The sequence below is a fragment of the Oncorhynchus clarkii genome, unplaced genomic scaffold (assembly GCF_045791955.1).
Source record: "Oncorhynchus clarkii lewisi isolate Uvic-CL-2024 unplaced genomic scaffold, UVic_Ocla_1.0 unplaced_contig_13249_pilon_pilon, whole genome shotgun sequence".
Taxonomy (NCBI): Eukaryota; Metazoa; Chordata; class Actinopteri; order Salmoniformes; family Salmonidae; genus Oncorhynchus; species Oncorhynchus clarkii.
The window spans coordinates 1-22493 of NW_027259829.1; the positions used below are offsets into that span (position 1 = coordinate 1).

General features: G+C 43.7%; 1 protein-coding gene across 1 annotated transcript; it reads right to left on the reverse strand.

The window, feature by feature from the left end:
- Window positions 1-1597: 1597 nt before the first annotated feature.
- LOC139400936 (coronin-2A-like) lies at window positions 1598-18135 on the reverse strand. The gene is made up of 8 exons (XM_071145468.1): window positions 17890-18135; window positions 17100-17216; window positions 16270-16374; window positions 9670-9766; window positions 6784-6896; window positions 3874-3964; window positions 1968-2212; window positions 1598-1729 (listed from the first exon to the last, which is right to left on the reverse strand). Exons 1-8 carry the CDS (start codon window positions 18091-18093, stop codon window positions 1598-1600), a joined length of 1104 nt encoding a protein of 367 aa, XP_071001569.1. The 5' UTR covers window positions 18094-18135.
- Window positions 18136-22493: the final 4358 nt, after the last annotated feature.

Consider the following 22493-nt stretch of genomic DNA (forward strand, 5'->3'; position numbering starts at 1 on the left):
GCTTAGTGTTATCCTGAACAAATGAGCCTGCTCCAAACACATATATTCCCTTTTACAGTTTCCTCTGTTGTTTTCAAGAGACAACCCAATCACTTGGGTCAGCACTTACACATGAACAACACAGTTATCAAGTTCCCTGTTAAGTCATATATTACACAATGGCTTTTTCAGGTTCATTCAATCCCTTTTTTAAAACAATCATTCCTACTTTTACACAGTGGCTTCGGAACAATGAAAACAGATGGACCAGCACCAAACAGAAAAACTTTGTGTGGCCTACCAACCAACAACCCATCTCTGCACATGATGTGGTGTGTGTGTTATCTGATAGTGTTAGACATACTCAATGGTGTGCCTGAAGCATGGCTGTGGCCACTGGTGTGAAAACATGCCTCTGTAATTGGTCATCATTCCATACTACCTTTTTTTTGTCAACAAATTAAAAAAAACAGAATAAATAAATGCAATTTTAAAAACGACAAGTGAGATTCCCTGTGCTGCTTTCGGGAAAAATAAATGGTGTATTTAAAAGCTGCTGGGCAACGATTGTTCTTTCAGTTGATTGATCTTTCACCAGTTTACCAGTCATTAAAACAAAACGCAGCTTCATTAAAGTTGGACTCAGTGAAATGACGTTGCCACGAGCAGCACCGCAGATATTGTGACGAGTGAGATGCAAGACTTCGTTCTCACACAGTCACACACTGTATCGGCGCATGTGCACGGGTTCGCTTCACGCTGTTCACACAACGGTAGCGGGACAAAATGAAGCGGGGAAGTTTCGCCTCGCGCTTCAACGCCCTTAGTTGTTGTGGAAATTGACCCACTATGTTTACTTTCTGCATCTACGTCATATCGCTGAGTCTACCTTTAAATGCAAAAGAGCCAAATTGACTCAATATATACAAAATGACGCACGTCTCTTTCCCCCTCTCTCTCTCTCACCCACACATATACTCTGTCATTCTAGATGTAGACATCACCGCAGACATCTCCACCAACATCCATCCATGTACAGTTGTTTAAATATGCAAAATCACAAGGCATAGGAAATCAATTCAGTGTATCTTACAATCATGTGTGACATCTGCTCCCATCCGGACAACATTCAAATATAACCAGCAGACAACCACAGCATCTTTTAAAGACAGGCACGTCCATCTTATTTTCATTCGTTTTCAAATAAAAAGGGCATAAACATGTTTTTTTGTACCACAAAAACAAAACTAAAATACATCAAACTTGCATAGCTCTGAAGTGTACAAAAGGAAAAAGGAACTGACTTTGGGGAGAGGAGCAGGGAGAGGGACAAGTGGCTTGCATGTATGTTGATGCAGTAGCATTAAAATATGATACATATTGAGGAGTGACAGAGAGTCTATGGGTGTATGTACATATATGGGGGGCATGAGAAGCCCTGGTGAGGCTTTGACCCATCCACATAGACAGATAGTGTTCTGCGATGAGACAGCGAGGCCCCTGGGAAGGGCCCTTGTCTTTCGAGTAAGGAAGGTGGGGGTCGAGGGGTGTTAATTACAGTGAGACCCCCAGGGTGAGAGAGCGGGGGAGGGGGTGGTCAGAGAGTAATCCAGTAATCTCAGTGCGAGTCCTGGGAATTCCTCACGTTGTTGATCTCCAGCTCCAGCTGCTTGATGCGTACGTCCCTCTGGTTGAGCATCTCCCGCAGACGCCTGATCTCCTCCTGCTGCTTGTGGAACTTCAGACGCAGCTGCACACCCAAAACACACACACACACACACGGAACACACATTGAGAAAGAATGTTGGTGAGTGCAAGACTAGGGCCAGCATATTTTCTGACCCTATATAGTCACCTACAAAACTCCTACCCTACCCATGATGGGATAGGATACAGTCAGTACAGCCTCCATAGACTAAACCTTCCCCAGCCCACGGTAGAATAGTATACAGCCAAGCTGGGTAACTCACATCGAAACCGCCCCATACCTCGTTCTCTGTTTTGGGAGGCGAGCAGAGCGTGGGGTCCTGTCCATTGCTGACAGACGTCTTACTCCTGCACTCCTTGTTGCCAAGCTGGTCCTGGATGTACGCCAGCTGCAGTTGGCCTGGTCGGCTCTGGGACCTCCGAGTGCCCAGGGAGTTGCCCAGCCCCTTACTGCCCAGGCCGGAGCACAGCTCCGGGTAGGAGTCCGGTACTTGACTCCCAGGCTTCAGAGACTGGAGCACCGGGCCTAGTGGAGGTGGATGTTGAGAGAGCAAACATGATGTTAATGTAATGATTACCTTCTTACTGTCTCACATATGGTTGGTTGATGATAACACAACACAATGCTATCATTGTCGAGATTTCTGATGGATGGAGCCAAGATGATGGATGGAGCCAAATACAGGACCATTCTGGAAGAAAACCTGATGGAGTCTGCAAAAGACCTGAGACTGGGACGGAGATTTGTCTTCCAACAAGACAATGATCCAAAACATAAAGCAAAATCTACAATGGAATGGTTCAAAAATAAACATATCCAGGTGTTAGAATGGCCAAGTCAAAGTCCAGACCTGAATCCAATCGAGAATCTGTGGAAAGAACTGAAAACTGCTGTTCACAAATGCTCTCCATCCAACCTCACTGAGCTCGAGCTGTTTTGCAAGGAGGAATGGGAAAAAATGTCAGTCTCTCGATGTGCAAAACTGATAGAGACATACCCCAAGCGACTTACAGCTGTAATCGCAGCAAAAGGTGGCGCTACAAAGTATTAACTTAAGGGGGCTGAATAATTTTGCACGCCCAATTTTTCAGTTTTTGATTTGTTAAAAAAGTTTGAAATATCCAATAAATGTCGTTCCACTTCATGATTGTGTCCCACTTGTTGTTGATTCGTCACAAAAAAATACAGTTTTATATCTTTATGTTTGAAGCCTGAAATGTGGCAAAAGGTCGCAAAGTTCAAGGGGGCCGAATACTTTCGCAAGGCACTGTATATATATTATTTTACATCAGAACATTTGAATTACGAACACAATTTATAACCAAATCAAGGTTCAAAGACATGATAGAGGACGATGGAATATAAACTCTACGGGGTCTTCTTTGCACAGGACATTGCAGGGTAGTATATATTGTATGAATGGTGCATAATTGGCAACTTCCTGGCCATTCACATGACAAATGAGAATATCACATCTCGTAGAGGAGCAAATAGGATGCAGCTGAGGCTTTTAGGCAGACATGGGTTCAAACACTATTTGAAATACTTCAACTGGGCTAAATTGAGTTTGCCAGGGGCAATGAAACCAATAGAATAGTATCAAAACTGCAAACCCCGCCCATCTGGTACTCCAGGCAGGCTAAAGCAAAATGCTCCACATTTTTGAAAGATTTTAAATAATATTTGAACCCAGGTCTGCATCTACTGTAGGTAAACAGATTATATGGTCAGCTAAAGGGACATCTTGATCCTCCTTTGACCTTTTCACTGTAGGGGGCAGCAAATGGAATCCATGTTATCTCAAACAGAGAACTAATATTCAGCATTAGGCCCTATTAGGACCTTGGATTGAGAGACAGCATTGTGACCTTGCTGTAAATGAAAGCGCCTGCATGTCTGATGGCTGACCCCTTACACTGATAATCCATATTCTGATCATATTGAAATACACAATACACTTTTTGATACATAATGTATAAATATCCCTTGAATATACGTATACTACTGATAATGTACAAATCTCTTTTGAATACAGTTCTTCGTTTCCTCAGTGTAGCCAGCTACTTGTGCTTTTCTACTGCAGTTTCCCCATTGCATAATTCATGTTATTAAACTATGGAGAAACAGCATACGATAACCCTGCCTATCCCCACGACCACCCTCTCTCTGTGGTGGTGACCTCTGACCTTTGTCAATGCCGCTAAGCCACTCCTCGGCCGACATGGCGGCCGCGCTCGCCGCCGTCATGGGGTAGATGTCATCCTGGTACGACTCCGACTACAGGGGATGCAAATACACACAGTTGATGCCGTGTTTGTCATGTTTTCACTACATTGCAATAAAGCATTTGGATCAGTAGATTGTGACTACATTGTGTTCTAGTGCTCAGTAGATTGACTATTTGTGTTCTAGTGCTCAGTAGATTGACTATTTGTGTTCTAGTGCTCAGTAGATTGTGACTACATTGTGTTCTAGTGCTCAGTAGATTGTGACTACATTGTGTTCTAGTGCTCAGTAGATTGTGACTACATTGTGTTCTAGTGCTCAGTAGATTGTGACTACATTGTGTTCTAGTGCTCAGTAGATTGTGACTACATTGTGTTCTAGTGCTCAGTAGATTGTGACTACATTGTGTTCTAGTGCTCAGTAGATTGTGACTACATTGTGTTCTAGTGCTCAGTAGATTGTGACTGCATTGTGTTCTAGTGCTCAGTAGATTGTGACTACATTGTGTTCTAGTGCTCAGTAGATTGTGACTACATTGTGTTCTAGTGCTCAGTAGATTGTGACTACATTGTGTTCTAGTGCTCAGTAGATTGTGACTACATTGTGTTCTAGTGCTCAGTAGATTGTGACTACATTGTGTTCTAGTGCTCAGTAGATTGTGACTACATTGTGTTCTAGTGCTCAGTAGATTATGACTACATTGTGTTCTAGTGCCCAGTAGATTGTGACTGCATTGTGTTCTAGTGCTCAGTAGATTGTGACTACATTGTGTTCTAGTGCTCAGTAGATTGTGACTATATTGTGTTCTAGTGCTCAGTAGATTGACTATATTGTGTTCTAGTGCTCAGTAGATTGTGACTACATTGTGTTCTAGTGCTCAGTAGATTGACTATTTGTGTTCTAGTGCTCAGTAGATTGTGACTACATTGTGTTCTAGTGCTCAGTAGATTGTGACTACATTGTGTTCTAGTGCTCAGTAGATTGACTATTTGTGTTCTAGTGCTCAGTAGATTGTGACTACATTGTGTTCTAGTGCTCAGTAGATTGTGACTACATTGTGTTCTAGTGCTCAGTAGATTGTGACTACATTGTGTTCTAGTGCTCAGTAGATTGTGACTACATTGTGTTCTAGTGCTCAGTAGATTGTGACTACATTGTGTTCTAGTGCTCAGTAGATTGTGACTTCATTGTGTTCTAGTGCTCAGTAGATTGTGACTACATTGTGTTCTAGTGCTCAGTAGATTGTGACTACATTGTGTTCTAGTGCTCAGTAGATTGTGACTACATTGTGTTCTAGTGCTCAGTAGATTGTGACTACATTGTGTTCTAGTGCTCAGTAGATTGTGACTACATTGTGTTCTAGTGCTCAGTAGATTATGACTACATTGTGTTCTAGTGCTCAGTAGATTGACTATATTGTGTTCTAGTGCTCAGTAGATTGTGACTACATTGTGTTCTAGTGCTCAGTAGATTGTGACTACATTGTGTTCTAGTGCTCAGTAGATTGTGACTACATTGTGTTCTAGTGCTCAGTAGATTGTGACTACATTGTGTTCTAGTGCTCAGTAGATTGTGACTACATTGTGTTCTAGTGCTCAGTAGATTAGGACTACATTGTGTTCTAGTGCTCAGTAGATTGTGACTACATTGTGTTCTAGTGCTCAGTAGATTGTGACTACATTGTGTTCTAGTGCTCAGTAGATTGTGACTACATTGTGTTCTAGTGCTCAGTAGATTGTGACTACATTGTGTTCTAGTGCTCAGTAGATTGTGACTACATTGTGTTCTAGTGCTCAGTAGATTGTGACTACATTGTGTTCTAGTGCTCAGTAGATTGTGACTACATTGTGTTCTAGTGCTCAGTAGATTATGACTACATTGTGTTCTAGTGCTCAGTAGATTGTACCTACATTGTGTTCTAGTGCTCAGTAGATTGTGACTACATTGTGTTCTAGTGCTCAGTAGATTGTGACTACATTGTGTTCTAGTGCTCAGTAGATTGTGACTACATTGTGTTCTAGTGCTCAGTAGATTGTGACTACATTGTGTTCTAGTGCTCAGTAGATTGTGACTACATTGTGTTCTAGTGCTCAGTAGATTGTGACTACATTGTGTTCTAGTGCTCAGTAGATTGTGACTACATTGTGTTCTAGTGCTCAGTAGATTGTGACTACATTGTGTTCTAGTGCTCAGTAGATTGTGACTACATTGTGTTCTAGTGCTCAGTAGATTGTGACTACATTGTGTTCTAGTGCTCAGTAGATTGTGACTACATTGTGTTCTAGTGCTCAGTAGATTGACTATTTGTGTTCTAGTGCTCAGTAGATTGTGACTACATTGTGTTCTAGTGCTCAGTAGATTGTGACTACATTGTGTTCTAGTGCTCAGTAGATTGACTATTTGTGTTCTAGTGCTCAGTAGATTGTGACTACATTGTGTTCTAGTGCTCAGTAGATTGTGACTACATTGTGTTCTAGTGCTCAGTAGATTGTGACTACATTGTGTTCTAGTGCTCAGTAGATTGTGACTACATTGTGTTCTAGTGCTCAGTAGATTGTGACTACATTGTGTTCTAGTGCTCAGTAGATTGTGACTTCATTGTGTTCTAGTGCTCAGTAGATTGTGACTACATTGTGTTCTAGTGCTCAGTAGATTGTGACTACATTGTGTTCTAGTGCTCAGTAGATTGTGACTTCATTGTGTTCTAGTGCTCAGTAGATTGTGACTACATTGTGTTCTAGTGCTCAGTAGATTGTGACTACATTGTGCTCTAGTGCTCAGTAGATTGTGACTTCATTGTGTTCTAGTGCTCAGTAGATTGTTATCCTAGTTGTTCTGGTCGTCTGTGTTGGTGTGTCAGGGGTTCTTACCCTGCGAGGTACGATCATGGAGAGGGGTTCGATGAGGGCCTTGATTGTCACCAGTTTGTAGAACCTGAACACCTCACAGGAGCTCACGTCCAGGCCTCTCTTTGGCATGATACCTGAGGGTGGAGGGACACACACACGCAGGAAGTTAGTAGCACTGCCTGTTTCTGACACCTTGACCAAACCGGCCCCACGTGTGTGCTTGTTGTCTATCCCCACCAGACGTGTTCATGACACGCAGGTTAAAATACCAAAACCAATATTAATTTGGGGACAGGTCGAAACACACATGAAACATTCATGGACATTTAGCTAGCTTGCTTTTGCTAACAATTTTTCCCTGCGAGATAAACATTTGGGTTATTATTTTACCTGAAATGCATATGGCCCTCTTTTTAGCTGGATCTTAGTAGAATGTGGACCCATCTCCACTCCAACAATTCATTCACAAATAAAAGGGGAAACCAAGTTCGTATTCTTTGATTATCCCCTCCTCGTTCCTCTTTCAATCCCCACGTGGGTTAGTATGCTCGTGAAAACCAATGAGTAGATGGGAGAGGCGGGACTTGTAGTGTGTCAAGCATCTCAAATAGAACCATGTAGAGCCTGGCTACGCAGACACTCGTTGATGCCGCCAGCAGTTTGGATGAAATTATTGAATAACATCTATGTGTACGTTTATTTAGCCACCCTCGCACACGCAACATGGCCTGTCTAGTCAGCATCAGACAAACGCTCCCATCTCAATCACGGTTTCATTGTTTGATACTGTCCATGTCCGATGAGTTTGTTGATTCTAAGTCTTGCCAACAAGGGACTGCAACTTGACTTTGCGTCCTATTCAAGCCCTTCAAGGTTGTTTGCGTCCTATTCAAGCTTTAAGTTGTTCAACTCCAGAGACAGAGGATAAGAGCATTCTCTAAATGAATCAAATGTCAAATGTAACTAGTACTGTTGTTCCACCACTATGAACCCTAGTGCTGCTGTTCCACCACTATGAACCCTAGTGCTGCTGTTCCACCACTATGAACCCTAGTGCTGCTGTTCCACCACTATGAACCCTAGTGCTGTTGTTCCACCACTATGAACCCTAGTGCTGCTGTTCCACCACTATGAACCCTAGTGCTGCTGTTCCACCACTATGAACCCTAGTGCTGCTGTTCCACCACTATGAACCCTAGTGCTGTTGTTCCACCACTATGAACCCTAGTGCTGTTGTTCCACCACTATGAACCCTAGTGCTGCTGTTCCACCACTATAAACCCTAGTGATGCTGTTCCACCACTATGAACCCTAGTGCTGCTGTTCCACCACTATGAACCCTAGTGCTGTTGTTCCACCACTATGAACCCTAGTGCTGCTGTTCCACCACTATGAACCCTAGTGCTGCTGTTCCACCACTATGAACCCTAGTGCTGCTGTTCCACCACTATGAACCCTAGTGCTGTTGTTCCACCACTATGAACCCTAGTGCTGCTGTTCCACCACTATGAACCCTAGTGCTGCTGTTCCACCACTATGAACCCTAGTGCTGCTGTTCCACCACTATGAACCCTAGTGCTGCTGTTCCACCACTATGAACCCTAGTGCTGCTGTTCCACCACTATGAACCCTAGTGCTGCTGTTCCACCACTATGAACCCTAGTGATGCTGTTCCACCACTATGAACCCTAGTGCTGCTGTTCCACCACTATGAACCCTAGTGCTGCTGTTCCACCACTATGAACCCTAGTGATGCTGTTCCACCACTATGAACCCTAGTGCTGCTGTTCCACCACTATGAACCCTAGTGCTGCTGTTCCACCACTATGAACCCTAGTGCTGCTGTTCCACCACTATGAACCCTAGTGATGCTGTTCCACCACTATGAACCCTTGTGCTGTTGTTCCACCACTATGAACCCTAGTGCTGCTGTTCCACCACTATGAACCCTAGTGCTGCTGTTCCACCACTATGAACCCTAGTGCTGCTGTTCCACCACTATGAACCCTAGTGCTGCTGTTCCACCACTATGAACCCTAGTGCTGCTGTTCCACCACTATGAACCCTAGTGATGCTGTTCCACCACTATGAACCCTAGTGCTGCTGTTCCACCACTATGAACCCTAGTGCTGCTGTTCCACCACTATGAACCCTAGTGCTGCTGTTCCACCACTATGAACCCTAGTGCTGCTGTTCCACCACTATGAACCCTAGTGCTGCTGTTCCACCACTATGAACCCTAGTGCTGCTGTTCCACCACTATGAACCCTAGTGCTGCTGTTCCACCACTATGAACCCTAGTGCTGCTGTTCCACCACTATGAACCCTAGTGCTGCTGTTCCACCACTATGAACCCTAGTGCTGCTGTTCCACCACTATGAACCCTAGTACTGTTGTTCCACCACTATGAACCCTAGTGCTGCTGTTCCACCACTATGAACCCTAGTGCTGCTGTTCCACCACTATGAACCCTAGTACTGTTGTTCCACCACTATGAACCCTAGTGCTGCTGTTCCACCACTATGAACCCTAGTGATGCTGTTCCACCACTATGAACCCTAGTGCTGCTGTTCCACCACTATGAACCCTAGTGCTGCTGTTCCACCACTATGAACCCTAGTACTGTTGTTCCACCACTATGAACCCTAGTGCTGCTGTTCCACCACTATGAACCCTAGTGCTGCTGTTCCACCACTATGAACCCTAGTGCTGCTGTTGTTACTGCTGATGGTAGTATTATTCATGTCGTAAGTCATTGTCATCATAACATATGACTGAAAGCGTTGGAATCACCTTTTTGGCTAGTCAAATCAACTGGGTCATTTGCACATCTGGTTTGGTTGCAGGTGCACACAGTGTGTGTGTGTGGGTGTGTGTGTGTGTGTGCGCGCATGTGCGTGTGCTTACCCATTCCTTTCTGAGGAGTGTGTGAGCGGTACTCTGTGAGGAAGTGCATGTAGGGCTTCTCTGAGCTGATCTCATAGTACCGGATATTACCATCACCCTGAGAGAGACAGAGAGAGATGGAGAGAGAGACAGAGAGAAAGAGATGGAGAGAGAGAGAGACAGAGAGAGAGAGAGAAAGAGATGGGGAGAGAGAGAGAGATGGAGAGACAGACATAGAGAGAAAGAGATGGAGAGAGCGAGACATAGAGAGAAAGAGATGGGGAGAGAGAGAGAGAAAGAGACAGAGAGAAAGAGATGGGGAGAGAGAGAAGAGAGAGAGAGAGAGAGACAGAGAGAAAGAGATGGGGAGAGAGAGAAGAGACAGAGAGACACAGTGAGAAAGATATGGGGAGAGAGAGAGACAGAGAAAAAGAGATGGGGGAGAGAGAGACAGAGAAAGAGAGACATAGAGAGAAAGAGATGTGGAGAGAGAGAGAGAGATGGAGAGAGACATATAGAGAAAGAGATGGGGGAGAGAGAGAGAGATGTAGAGAGAGAGAGATGGAGACAGAGAGAAAGAGATGGGGAGAGATGGAGAGAGAGAGATGGAGAGAAAGAGATGGGGAGAGAGAGATGGAGAGAGAGAGAAGAGAGACAGAGAAAAAGAGAGAGAGACAGAGAGAGAGAGACAGAGAGAAAGAGATGTGGAGAGAGAGATGGAGAGAGACATATAGAGAAAGAGATGGGAGAGAGAGAGATGGAGAGAGAGACATAGCGAGAAAGAGATGTAGAGAGAGAGAGATGGAGAGAGAGAGAGAAAGAGATGGGGAGAGAGAGAGATATGGAGAGAGAGAGAGAGAAAGAGATATGGGGAGAGAGAGATGGGGAGAGAGACAGAGAGAGAGATATGGAGAGAGAGAGAGAGAGAAAGAGATGGGGAGAGAGAGAGAGAGAGAGAGAGATGGGGAGAGAGAGAGACAGAGAGAAAGAGATGGGGAGAGAGAGAGACAGAGAGAAAGAGATGGGGAGAGAGAGACGGAGAGAGAAAGAGATGGGGAGAGAGAGACGGAGAGAGAGACAGAGAGAAAGAGATGGGGAGAGAGAGAGATGGAGAGAGACAGAGAGAAAGAGATGGGGAGAGAGAGAGATGGAGAGAGACAGAGAGAGAAAGAGATGGGGAGAGAGAGAGATGAGAGAGACATAGAGAGAAAGAGATGGGGAGAGAGAGGGAGAGAGAAACAGAGAGAAAGAGATGGAGAGAGATGGAGAGAGAGACAGAGAGAAAGAGATGGGGAGAGAGAGAGACAGAGAGAAAGAGATGGGGAGAGACAGACAGAAAGAGATGGGGGGGGAGAGAGAGAGCAGAGAACAAGAGGTCACGATCAGATGAGCTCCTGCATTTTTCAACATTTTCTTTAAAAAAATAGATTTAGAGTTAGATTTTTTTGTCAGGAACACATACAGGATGCTACCCTCTACAACATAACCCTCACTTCAAATCAAAACTCAAAACATACAACCTGATTTTGGACGGAATTACGGAATCACCTGGAAGGCTCACAACTACCAAGGATTATTATTCTACACAGCAAATTCTCTGGAAAACAACAGAAACCTGAAAACACCACCCAACCTGGAACTGAGTGAGTAATGTTTAGTTTGAAACTATATTCTATTTCCAAAAGCCAAGAAGAAAAATACACAACATTACTTTATAAGGACTGAATTCTAACATAATTCTGCCAAGCTTGATACAGCTTCAACTAGCACTGGCGTGTCAAGTGAGAGGTAACAAAGCCCATTAGCCCAACAATGGCAGGAGAGTCAAACAGTCTACTCCAACCAAATAGAGATACCTTAGAAGCTCCCTCCCGCTGTTCAGAGGTAATTAAAATACAGTTCCCTGTGTATGTAAAGAATGATAAGGCAAGAAAAGATTACAAAATGAAGCTCCTTATGGAAAATCAAGAGACACTTTTTGCTGACTATTACAAAAATGGGAACATCAGCAACCTTATCTTCCACACAAACCATCCCCTGGCATGGCACAGTGCTATATTAGCACACTAACCCTTTGTTAAGAGAAGATTGTACTCCTTATGGACTCAAATGGGAAATATATAGAAGAAAAAAACCTTTTCCCCAAACACAGTGTGTCTAAACTCTGGTGTCCAGCGCGCCCTAGACCTTCTGTCTGAGGACCAACTAGGGTCACCCAGCCACATAATAATACACACAGGCACAACGACCTGAGAGCACAGCAGGAAAGGGTGGCCACAGCACTGAAGGGAGTGATTGAAAAGGCTTCTTCTACTTTCCCCAACGCACAAGTGGTTATCTCCACCCTGTTACCACGAAAATACTTCCACCCTGCCACAATACAGCGGGTAAACGCAAGTATTTCCCATGACTGTGCCTCAAAACCAAATGTTTTCCTGGCCCACCACTCCACCCTGGACTTGAACAGCCTCTTTGACCAGGTCCACCTCTACAAGGCAGTAGTGCCCACCTTTGCCCGGACACTAAAGGACATCGCTCTCAAACGCATCCCCAACACTTCACACAGGAGAAACAGATCGCAGGTCGCAGTTGCAAATGAGAACTTGTTCTCAACTAGCCTACCTGGTTAAATAAAGGTGAAATAAAAATAAATAAAAAGATCAATAGACACCCCACCCAGACCAGCGAGACACCCCCAAGACCTGCAGGACCCCCCCCCCTGGACCCACACATAGAGGACCCACGCCAAGAGGACTTACATCCAGACCACAGCACCCCCAGACACATCCACACCCCAGCCCCAACCAATCAACACCCCCCCACGTCAACCATGCCCACACCCCATTTAGGACCCCTCAGATCAGACCTATGCCACTCCTGCCCACCCCATGCCCCCCACTCCCGCAAAGAGGGCCTCAACATGGAAGTCACACATACGCCCAGGTAGTGAGCGGGCAAACAGGCCCAACCCCCACTCTTACACTCGCCCAAGCCAATGGCATGTACCAGATGCTCAGCAGGCTCTGCTCACACTTACTGGCCTGAGGCCAAACCACGACCAACAACATTGTACACTTTATGGAACAAAAAGCCTTCACTATATCATCCTGGAATATCTAAGGCCTGAGGTCATCTGCCTTTGACCTAAAGAGCAGGAACCCGGACTTCACCAAAGAAATCGGTAATACAGACATTGTCATCCTGCAAGAAACCTGTTATAGAGGAGACGGACCAACTGGTTGCCCTCTAGGTTACAGAGAGCTGGTAGTCCCATCCACCAAACTACCAGGTGTGAAACAGGGAAGGGACTATGCTAATTTGGTACAGAGCAGACCTAACTCACTCCATTAAATTAATCAAAACAGGAACATTTTACATTTGTGTCACGAGTCCAACCGAGCACAATTAGACCCAACCAAATCATGAGAAAACAAAAAGATAATTACTTGACACATTGGAAATAAGAAAAAATTAACAAAAAAACATGAGCAAACTAGAATGCTATTTGGCCCTAAACAGAGAGTACACAGTGGCAGAATACCTGACCACTGTGACTGACCCAAACTTAAGGAAAGCTTTGACTATGTACAGACTTAGTGAGCATAGCCTTGCTATTGAGAAAGGCCACCGTAGACAGACATGGATCTCAAGAGAAGACAGGCTATGTGCACACTGCCCACAAAATGAGGTGGAAACTGAGCTGCACTTCCTAACCTCCTGCCCAATGTATGACCATATTAGAGACACATATTTCCCTCAGATTACACAGATCCACAAAAGATTCGAAAACAAATCCAATTTTGATAAACTCCCATATCTACTGGGTGAAATTCCACAGTGTGCCATCACAGCAGCAAGATTTGTGACCTGTTGCCACAAGAAAAGGGCAACCAGTGAAGAACAAACACCATTGTAAATACAATCCATATTTATTCTTATTTATTTTCCCTTGTGTACTTTAACCATTTGTACATTGTTACAACACTGTGTGTATATATATATATATATATATATATATATATATATATATACAGTGCCTTGCGAAAGTATTCGGCCCCCTTGAACTTTGCGACCTTTTGCCACATTTCAGGCTTCAAACATAAAGATATAAAACTTTATTTTTTTGTGAAGAATCAACAACAAGTGGGACACAATCATGAAGTGGAACGACATTTATTGGATATTTCAAACTTTTTTAACAAATCAAAAACTTAAAAATTGGGCGTGCAAAATTATTCAGCCCCCTTAAGTTAATACTTTGTAGTGCCACCTTTTGCTGCGATTACAGCTGTAAGTCGCTTGGGGTATGTCTCTGACAGTTTTGCACATCAAGAGACTGACATTTTTTCCCATTCCTCCTTGCAAAACAGCTCGAGCTCAGTGAGGTTGGATGGAGAGCATTTGTGAACAGCAGTTTTCAGTTCTTCCCACAGATTCTCGATTGGATTCAGGTCTGGACTTTGACTTGGCCATTCTAACACCTGGATATGTTTATTTTTGAACCATTCCATTGTAGATTTTGCTTTATGTTTTGGATCATTGTCTTGTTGGAAGACAAATCTCCATCCCAGTCTCAGGTCTTTTGCAGACTCCATCAGGTTTTCTTCCAGAATGGTCCTGTATTTGGCTCCATCCATCTTCCCATCAATTTTAACCATCTTCCCTGTCCCTGCTGAAGAAAAGCAGGCCCAAACCACGATGCTGCCACCACCATGTTTGACAGTGGGGATGGTGTGTTCAGGGTGATGAGCTGTGTTGCTTTTACGCCAAACATAACGTTTTGCATTGTTGCCCAAAAAGTTCAATTTTGGTTTCATCTGACCAGAGCACCTTCTTCCACATGTTTGGTGTGTCTCCCAGGTGGCTTGTGGCAAACTTTAAACAACACTTTTTATGGATATCTTTAAGAAATGGCTTTCTTCTTGCCACTCTTCCATAAAGGCCAGATTTGTGCAATATACGACTGATTGTTGTCCTATGGACAGAGTCTCCCACCTCAGCTGTAGATCTCTGCAGTTCATCCAGAGTGATCATGGGCCTCTTGGCTGCATCTCTGATCAGTCTTCTCCTTGTATGAGCTGAAAGTTTAGAGGGACGGCCAGGTCTTGGTAGATTTGCAGTGGTCTGATACTCCTTCCATTTTAATATTATCGCTTGCACAGTGCTCCTTGGGATGTTTAAAGCTTGGGAAATCTTTTTGTATCCAAATCCGGATTTAAACTTCTTCACAAAAGTATCTCGGACCTGCCTGGTGTGTTCCTTGTTCTTCATGATGCTCTCTGCGCTTTTAACGGACCTCTGAGACTATCACAGTGCAGGTGCATTTATACGGAGACTTGATTACACACAGGTGGATTGTATTTATCATCATTAGTCATTTAGGTCAACAGTGGATCATTCAGAGATCCTCACTGAACTTCTGGAGAGAGTTTGCTGCACTGAAAGTAAAGGGGCTGAATAATTTTGCACGCCCAATTTTTCAGTTTTTGATTTGTTAAAAAAGTTTGAAATATCCAATAAATGTCGTTCCACTTCATGATTGTGTCCCACTTGTTGTTGATTCTTCACAAAAAAATACAGTTTTATATCTTTATGTTTGAAGCCTGAAATGTGGCAAAAGGTCGCAAAGTTCAAGGGGGCCGAATACTTTCGCAAGGCACTGTATATATATATATATATATATATATATATATATATATATATATATATATATATATATATATATATATATATATATATATATACACATATAATATGACATTTGCAATGTCTTTATTGTTTTGAAACTTCTGTATGTGTAATGTTTACTGTTAATTTTTATTGTTTATTTCACTTTTATATATTATCTACCTCATTTGCTTTGGCAATGTTAACACGTTTCCTATGCCAATAAAACCCCTTGAATTGAATTGAATTGAGATGGAGAGAGATACAGAGAGAAAGAGATGGGGAGAGAGAGCTGTAGAGAGAGACATAGAGAGAAAGAGATGGTGAGAGAGAGACAGAGAGAGATGGAGAGAGAGACAGAGAAAAAGATGGGGAGAGAGAGAGAGCGAAAGATGGGGAGAGAGAGAGAGAGAGAAAGATGGGGAGAGAGAGAGAGAGAGAGATGGAAAGAGAGAGGGGGGTAGAGAGAGACAGAGAGGGAGGTAGAGAGACAGAGAGGGAGGTAGAGAGACAGAGAGGGAGGTAGAGAGAGACAGAGAGGGAGGTAGAGAGACAGAGAGGGAGGTCGAGAGACAGAGAGAAAGGGAGAGGGAGAGAGAGACAGACAGAGAGGGAGGGAGAGAGAGACAGAGAGGGAGGTAGAGAGAGACAGAGAGGGAGGTAGAGAGAGACAGAGGGAGGTAGAGAGAGACAGAGAGGGAGGTAGAGAGAGAGAGAGAAAGGGAGAGAGAGAGAGAGACAGAGAGAGAGGGGGAGAGAGAGAGGGGGAGAGAGAGACAGAGAGAGAGACAGGGAGAAAGAGAGAGAGACACCTGTCAAACATGTAGGCATGTTTGTGTGTGTGTGCTCTTGTTCTTCAAGAGTCAACCATTTAAAACGTAGTAGAATTCATTCAACCAGAAGACCTTGATGGGAATGTGTTGTGTCTCAACCAGCCATGTACCAGAGACCCACCTTCCCTGCTATGTAGAGCATGTGTGTGTCTGGGTCGTAGAAAGGGAAGAGCACCCCAGACGAACCATCTAGGTCCTCCTGTAACAAAGGCACATCTAGGTCCTCCTGTAGACACACACACACACACACACACGATTACTTAATCAACTAAACTTGTTAAAACTCAAGGCAAGAACACCTTATAACTTCAATAAGAATGGAGGTTTCATTAAAGTGGAGGTAACATGAACATGTCTCCCAGTACAGAATGAAAAAGATTGACTGTTTAAAACCCCCTAATCCGTGTTGCAGTCATAATCTCCCCGCCCCCTCAGATACACACCAACATACAGTGGTTGTTTTCAAATAAAATACTGGTTGTTGTGCCACAAACACATGCAGGGAGGAATCAGATAAATCACATAACCAAAACAGATACTAGTTGTGTTTGGGGCTTTTGCATGAAAGCATCCCACAGGATTTCTATTTTGAGATACACCCATTTGGCACCAGAGGGAGCCGTTGTTTGATCACAATAAGATGAAGTCATCACTAATTGACACTGATCTAAGGTCAGTTTTGAATTTGCCCCCCTGAATTGGGGAAGCAAGCTGTTCCTAGCACGGTTCCTCAGGGTCAGCCTCTACCAAAGTACGATGAAGTTGCTCCTACACACTGCTCTAAGGTCAGTTTTACATATCCTTAAATGGTTGATATCAGCGATTGTGGGTGAGACAGCAAATTCTAGCAGTGTGGTTATGTACCTGGTCTCAGAGGGCCATCTGTCAACATGTAAACTGACCCTAGATCTGTGCCTAAGGGCAGCCTCTATCAGTAGTGTGGTTGTGTACCTGGTCCCAGAGGGCCATCTGTCTGTGGTTCCAGCGGGAGCTGCCGGTGGACAGCAGCATCTTGAGGTTCCCCAGGAACAGCACCTTGCTGGCTTTGTGGTTCTTACAGTTGGCCTCCTGAAAAACACAGCAGGAAACAAACAAATCAAAAAACTAAAAAGGTCTATGACAAGAGGTTTATTTCTAAATGTTTTATTGAGTCTATATTTAACCAGATTGGTCAGAGATGAAATGATGATTTGAAGCAGTCAGGAAGAAACATGGTGGATAGATAACACTACAGAGTTGTTTTAACTAATGTATTCACATTGCATCACAGTATGTGAGATGTTATGGGTGTCATGCTCCTGGGGTTTCAGTAGTTTCAGAAGTAAACAGTCTATTGGCGTCTGTATAAACATGATATTTTAAACGTCAGCACAAAGTGTCTGCACAAATAGGTCTTTGCAACATCACTGTGTCACTATCTGCACATTGCCACGTCAGCTGGTTTGAGGGGCGGAGAGGAGAGTGAGAACAGAGAGAACATGAGTCATGGGGTGGCTGGGTGGGTGCAGATCCCAGGGGTCTGTGGGGCGGCCGATGGGGAGGTGTCAGTTTTGGCTGTGTGGTGCTGGAGGGGCGTGGAAGGGCACAGGACAAGGAGAGAAGGAGAATCCTAAGCACTGTGTTGATATAAATAGTAATTATATCACTGTTACCGAGGACAATAGCATTACGACAAAAAAATGTAATACTTGAATACAACTACAGACAAACACACAAACCCAGCAGCCCCACCCGTACAGACCTGTAGCAGGTTCCCAGTGCGTGGCTCTAGAACCCTGATCTTCTTGTCCTTGCAGGACGTGGCCAGCCTGCTGCCATCGGTATTGAAGGACATGGAGAGCACCACGTCAGTGTGGTGGCTGATGGTCCGCACCGGGTTCTTTATCACCGCCTCAGGGCTGTCCAGGTTCCAGATCATCACCTGAGGAAGGACACACACACGCATGTTATGAAATCACATACTGAAAGTACAAACAGATTGGCAAAGGATTTTCAATTCTGTAACTCGACAGGCGAGCAGGGTGTGTGTGTGGGGTCCCGGGTGGCGCAGCAGTCTAAGGCACTGCATCTCAATGCTTGAGGCGTCACTACAAACCCTGGTTTGATTCCAGGCTGTATCACAACCGGTCCATGATTGGGAGTCCCATAGGGTGGTGCACAATTGGACCAGTGTCGTCCAGGTTAGGGTTTGGCAGGGGTAGGCCGCCATTGTAAATAATAATTTGTTCTTAACTGACTTGCCTAGTTAAATAAAGGTACAATATGTGTGTTTTAGTTTGTTTCCACCTAGGGCTGTGGCGGTCATGAAATTTTGTCAGCCGGTGATTGTGAAGCAAATAACTTCCGGGGTCACGGTAATTGACCGGTAATTAACATAAACACATTTAGGATCTCCTGTCTTCTACACATAGAGCCACTGATAGAGACTTTACATTTTAAAAAGTCTAACAAATCCATGTAATATAGCCTACACCACCATATGAAGAAAATGTAGTGTATTTCAGAAGAACAGAATAGCATACTCTGGGTTGTCCTTATGTTAGGCCCTGATCTGTCTATACCATATGGCTGTGGGCTACACAAGTTCATTTAGCAGACAAGATTTTCTTTGAATACGGTGGCATTATTTTAGAGTATGAAGAATAAAATTGAACATAGCTGAATAAAACAAAAAGGATATTTTCCCCAAATGATTTGAGGGAGTGCGCACATGGGGCTATTCTGTGATGAGAGGTTAACAAAGAAATAGGTACTCCTATATGCTTCATTTATTTATTTATGTCATATGTGATATGTCAAATTTTGGGATATATGTTTCGACGTTCAAAACATTCTAAGGCTGCATGATGCGACTAACGATGATTTGAAAAAAGTCACATGAAAGGCAGGAGCTCTGCTTTGTTTTTTTGCGCAAGCTGTACACACTTCATCAGTCTCTCATTCACAATTTGACAAGCACTTGATAATGCCTCGAATCCATGCCTTTTACCACCAGTGGCCTTTGTGCACTTGGGCTGAATATAATAATTATAATTCCCTCCTCCCAGCTACGTGCCGAAGCACCTCTCACTCACATGGTCGTCCGTCATGTGATTGGGTTTTTCTCACAGGCTACAAGTGAAGACAGACACATTGTGGACGCAACTGCGAGTGTCCTTATCCAATTCAGAGGTGCATATTGAAGATATTGGAAGAACTGTCCAAATGTACTTTTTGTCAGCCAACACGATGAGTAGACCTAAAGAACAGCAAAAGCACTAGCCTATGTCAATCTACTATCCCCCATAGTACACAAGTTGACCTATTCTAAATATTCCAAACATAGTCTGGGACAGTTGTGGGATGCGATAGATCCCAAATGAATACAACCCCTAGCATCAAAAAAGCTGTTTTAAGCAATGAGCCTGATGCAACAGATGATAACATTTAGCTTAAAAAGTTGATAAACGATGAAACTATTTCTTCACATTAGAAGCACAGCAACGCACACACGGCAGTAGGCTGTAAGCACAAATGTTCCATGAGCATGAAAACCCCATTCTCAAGTGACCACAAATGTGATTATGCATGTAATGCTTTTATTATAAAGGTGCATTTTCCATGGTGAAAAGTGGATTAATGAGCTTCATTTTAAGAAGTTATTTGGCCACTTCAGTTGTGATACAAACCTTATCAAAACATATAGGTCTATGGGCTAGGCTACATGAGGTGTGATACTAACCTTATCAAAACATATAGGTCTATGGGCTAGGCTACATGAGGTGTGATACAAACCTTATCAAAACATATAGGTCTATGGGCTAGGCTACATGAGGTGTGATACAAACCTTATCAAAACATATAGGTCTATGGGCTAGGCTACATGAGGTGTGATACTAACCTTATCAAAACATATAGGTCTATGGGCTAGGCTACATGAGGTGTGATAAACCTTATCAAAACATATAGGTCTATGGGCTAGGCTACATGAGGTGTGATAAACCTTATCAAAACATATAGGTCTATGGGCTAGGCTACATGAGGTGTGATACAAACCTTATCAAAACATATAGGTCTATGGGCTAGGCTACATGAGGTGTGATACAAACCTTATCAAAACATATAGGTCTATGGGCTAGGCTACATGAGGTGTGATACTAACCTTATCAAAACATATAGGTCTATGGGCTAGGCTACATGAGGTGTGATACTAACCTTATCAAAACATATAGGTCTATGGGCTAGGCTACATGAGGTGTGCGATTAGGATTTTAAAAAGTTGCAAAAAAAAAGCTTGTGCTGTTTCTTGCCTTACGCTGGGCATCATTGGCAAGTGATAGGCTAATATTGTCACCCATCACACTATTGATTTAATCTTGTCTTTACCTGTACCGGAAAAAAATATGTCATCGATGCACTTAAGTAGCGAATGGAGGACGCTTTTCCCGTGGTTAATTGTCATGCCAGACAGGTAGGCTATACTCCTGTTGTAAAGAGAAGCAATGTGCTTAATATTAGGAAAGTTGAGAAATAAATATAGTAGGTGTCACGTCCTGGCCATAGAAAGCCTTTATTTGCTATGGTGAAGTAGTTCAGGGCACGACTGTGGGGTGTTCTAGTTTATTATTTCTATGTGTAGTCTAGTTTTTATATTTCTATGTTAGATGGTATGGTTCCCAATCAGAGGCAGCTGTCTATCGTTGTCTCTGATTGGGGATCATATTTAGGTAGCCTTTTCCCACCTGTTGTTTGTGGGATCTTGTTTTTGTATTGTTGCTTTTGAGCCCTACAAGGCTGTATGTGTGTGTCTTTTTATTGTTTTGTTGCTGGTTCACATTTAAAATAAATATGATGAACCCAAATCAGCGTGCGCCTTGGTCTACCCATTATGACGATCGTTACAGTAGGCCTAGCCTATAGAAAGCTGATGGGATCCTCCTCTATTAGATAGAGGCCATCACTCTGTTTTCTCACGCAATTGCATAGCCTATGGAAATGTTGTGCAACATAAGCTCATGGGCTCTCATGAAGTGTTTGATTAGATTTTCGATAACATTTGCATTGATGTCTGAGTGATTAGATGGACAATAGAGTGCTGAGTACCATCAGCAGCATCAGAGCTTGGAGAAGCCTAATTACCATGACTAAAAAGGTCACATGGAATTTGACAGCCGTCATGACTCGTGATCGCCGGTGTGGTGTTAAAACGGTCACCGTAACAGCCCCATTTCCAACACATTTTACTTGCATTCTTATACTGTAAATTCCTACATGGGAGTCTAATATTCAAGTACTGAGGAGCTCAACAGATTGACAAGGAATCTTTAAAGGTCAACAAAGAGCAATGTTCATGTGAGGCAGATAGACAGTGATCGATTTGGGTTCCGGTCCAAGGCACTGCATCTCAGTTCTAGAGGCGTCACTACAGACCCTGGTTCGATTTCAGGCTGTATCATAACCAGGCGTGATAGGGAGTCCCATAGGGCGGCGCACAATTGGCCAAGCGTCGTTAGGGTTTGGCTGGGGTAGGCCGTCATTGTAAATAATAATTTGTTCTTAACAGACTTGCCTAGTTAAATAAAGCTTAACTAAAATAAAAATTGTGATGCATACTGTTGCACTTTGCCAAGCAGATTAAGCTGCAGTAGAATGTGGTGACCCGTTTGGCTGCATTTCAACATGGATAGATTATTCCTGCCAAAGCTATTTCCAGGTTAGCTCTCACTATTCTGTATATGTGCGATATATTACATTGAGTGTGTCTGAGTATCTGTATGCAAGTGTGTGTGAGCAGGAGTAGCTGTGAGGGTATATGGGTCTGAGTGTGTGTTTGAGCAGGAGTAGCTGTGAGGGTATATGGGTCTGAGTGTGTGTGTGAGCAGGAGTAGCTGTGATGGTATATGGGTCTGAGTGTGTGTGTGAGCAGGAGTAGCTGTGAGGGTATATGGGTCTGAGTGTGTGTGTGAGCAGGAGTAGCTGTGATGGTATATGGGTCTGAGTGTGTGTGTGAGCAGGAGTAGCTGTGAGGGTATATGGGTCTGAGTGTGTGTGTGAGCAGGAGTAGCTGTGATGGTATTTGGGTCTGAGTGTGTGTGTGAGCAGGAGTAGCTGTGATGGTATATGGGTCTGAGTGTGTGTGTGAGCAGGAGTAGCTGTGAGGGTATATGGGTCTGAGTGTGTGTGTGAGCAGGAGTAGCTGTGAGGGTATATGGGTCTGAGTGTGTGTGTGAGCAGGAGTAGCTGTGAGGGTATATGGGTCTGAGTGTGTGTGTGAGCAGGAGTAGCTGTGAGGGTATATGGGTCTGAGTGTGTGTGTGAGCAGGAGTAGCTGTGAGGGTATATGGGTCTGAGTGTGTGTGTGTGTGG

Excerpts from the sequence above, each read along its gene's own strand:
- LOC139400936 (XM_071145468.1), bottom strand. The coding sequence starts at position 18,093 with ATGCGTGTGTGTGTCCTTCCTCAGGTGATGATCTGGAACCTGGACAGC. Across the intron at positions 9,767-16,269 it reads TGCTCTACATAGCAGGGAAG|GGTGATGGTAATATCCGGTA; the intron begins GTGGGTCTCTGG and ends TGTCTCTCTCAG. Across the intron at positions 6,897-9,669 it reads CACTCCTCAGAAAGGAATGG|GTATCATGCCAAAGAGAGGC; the intron begins GTAAGCACACGC and ends CTCCACCCTCAG.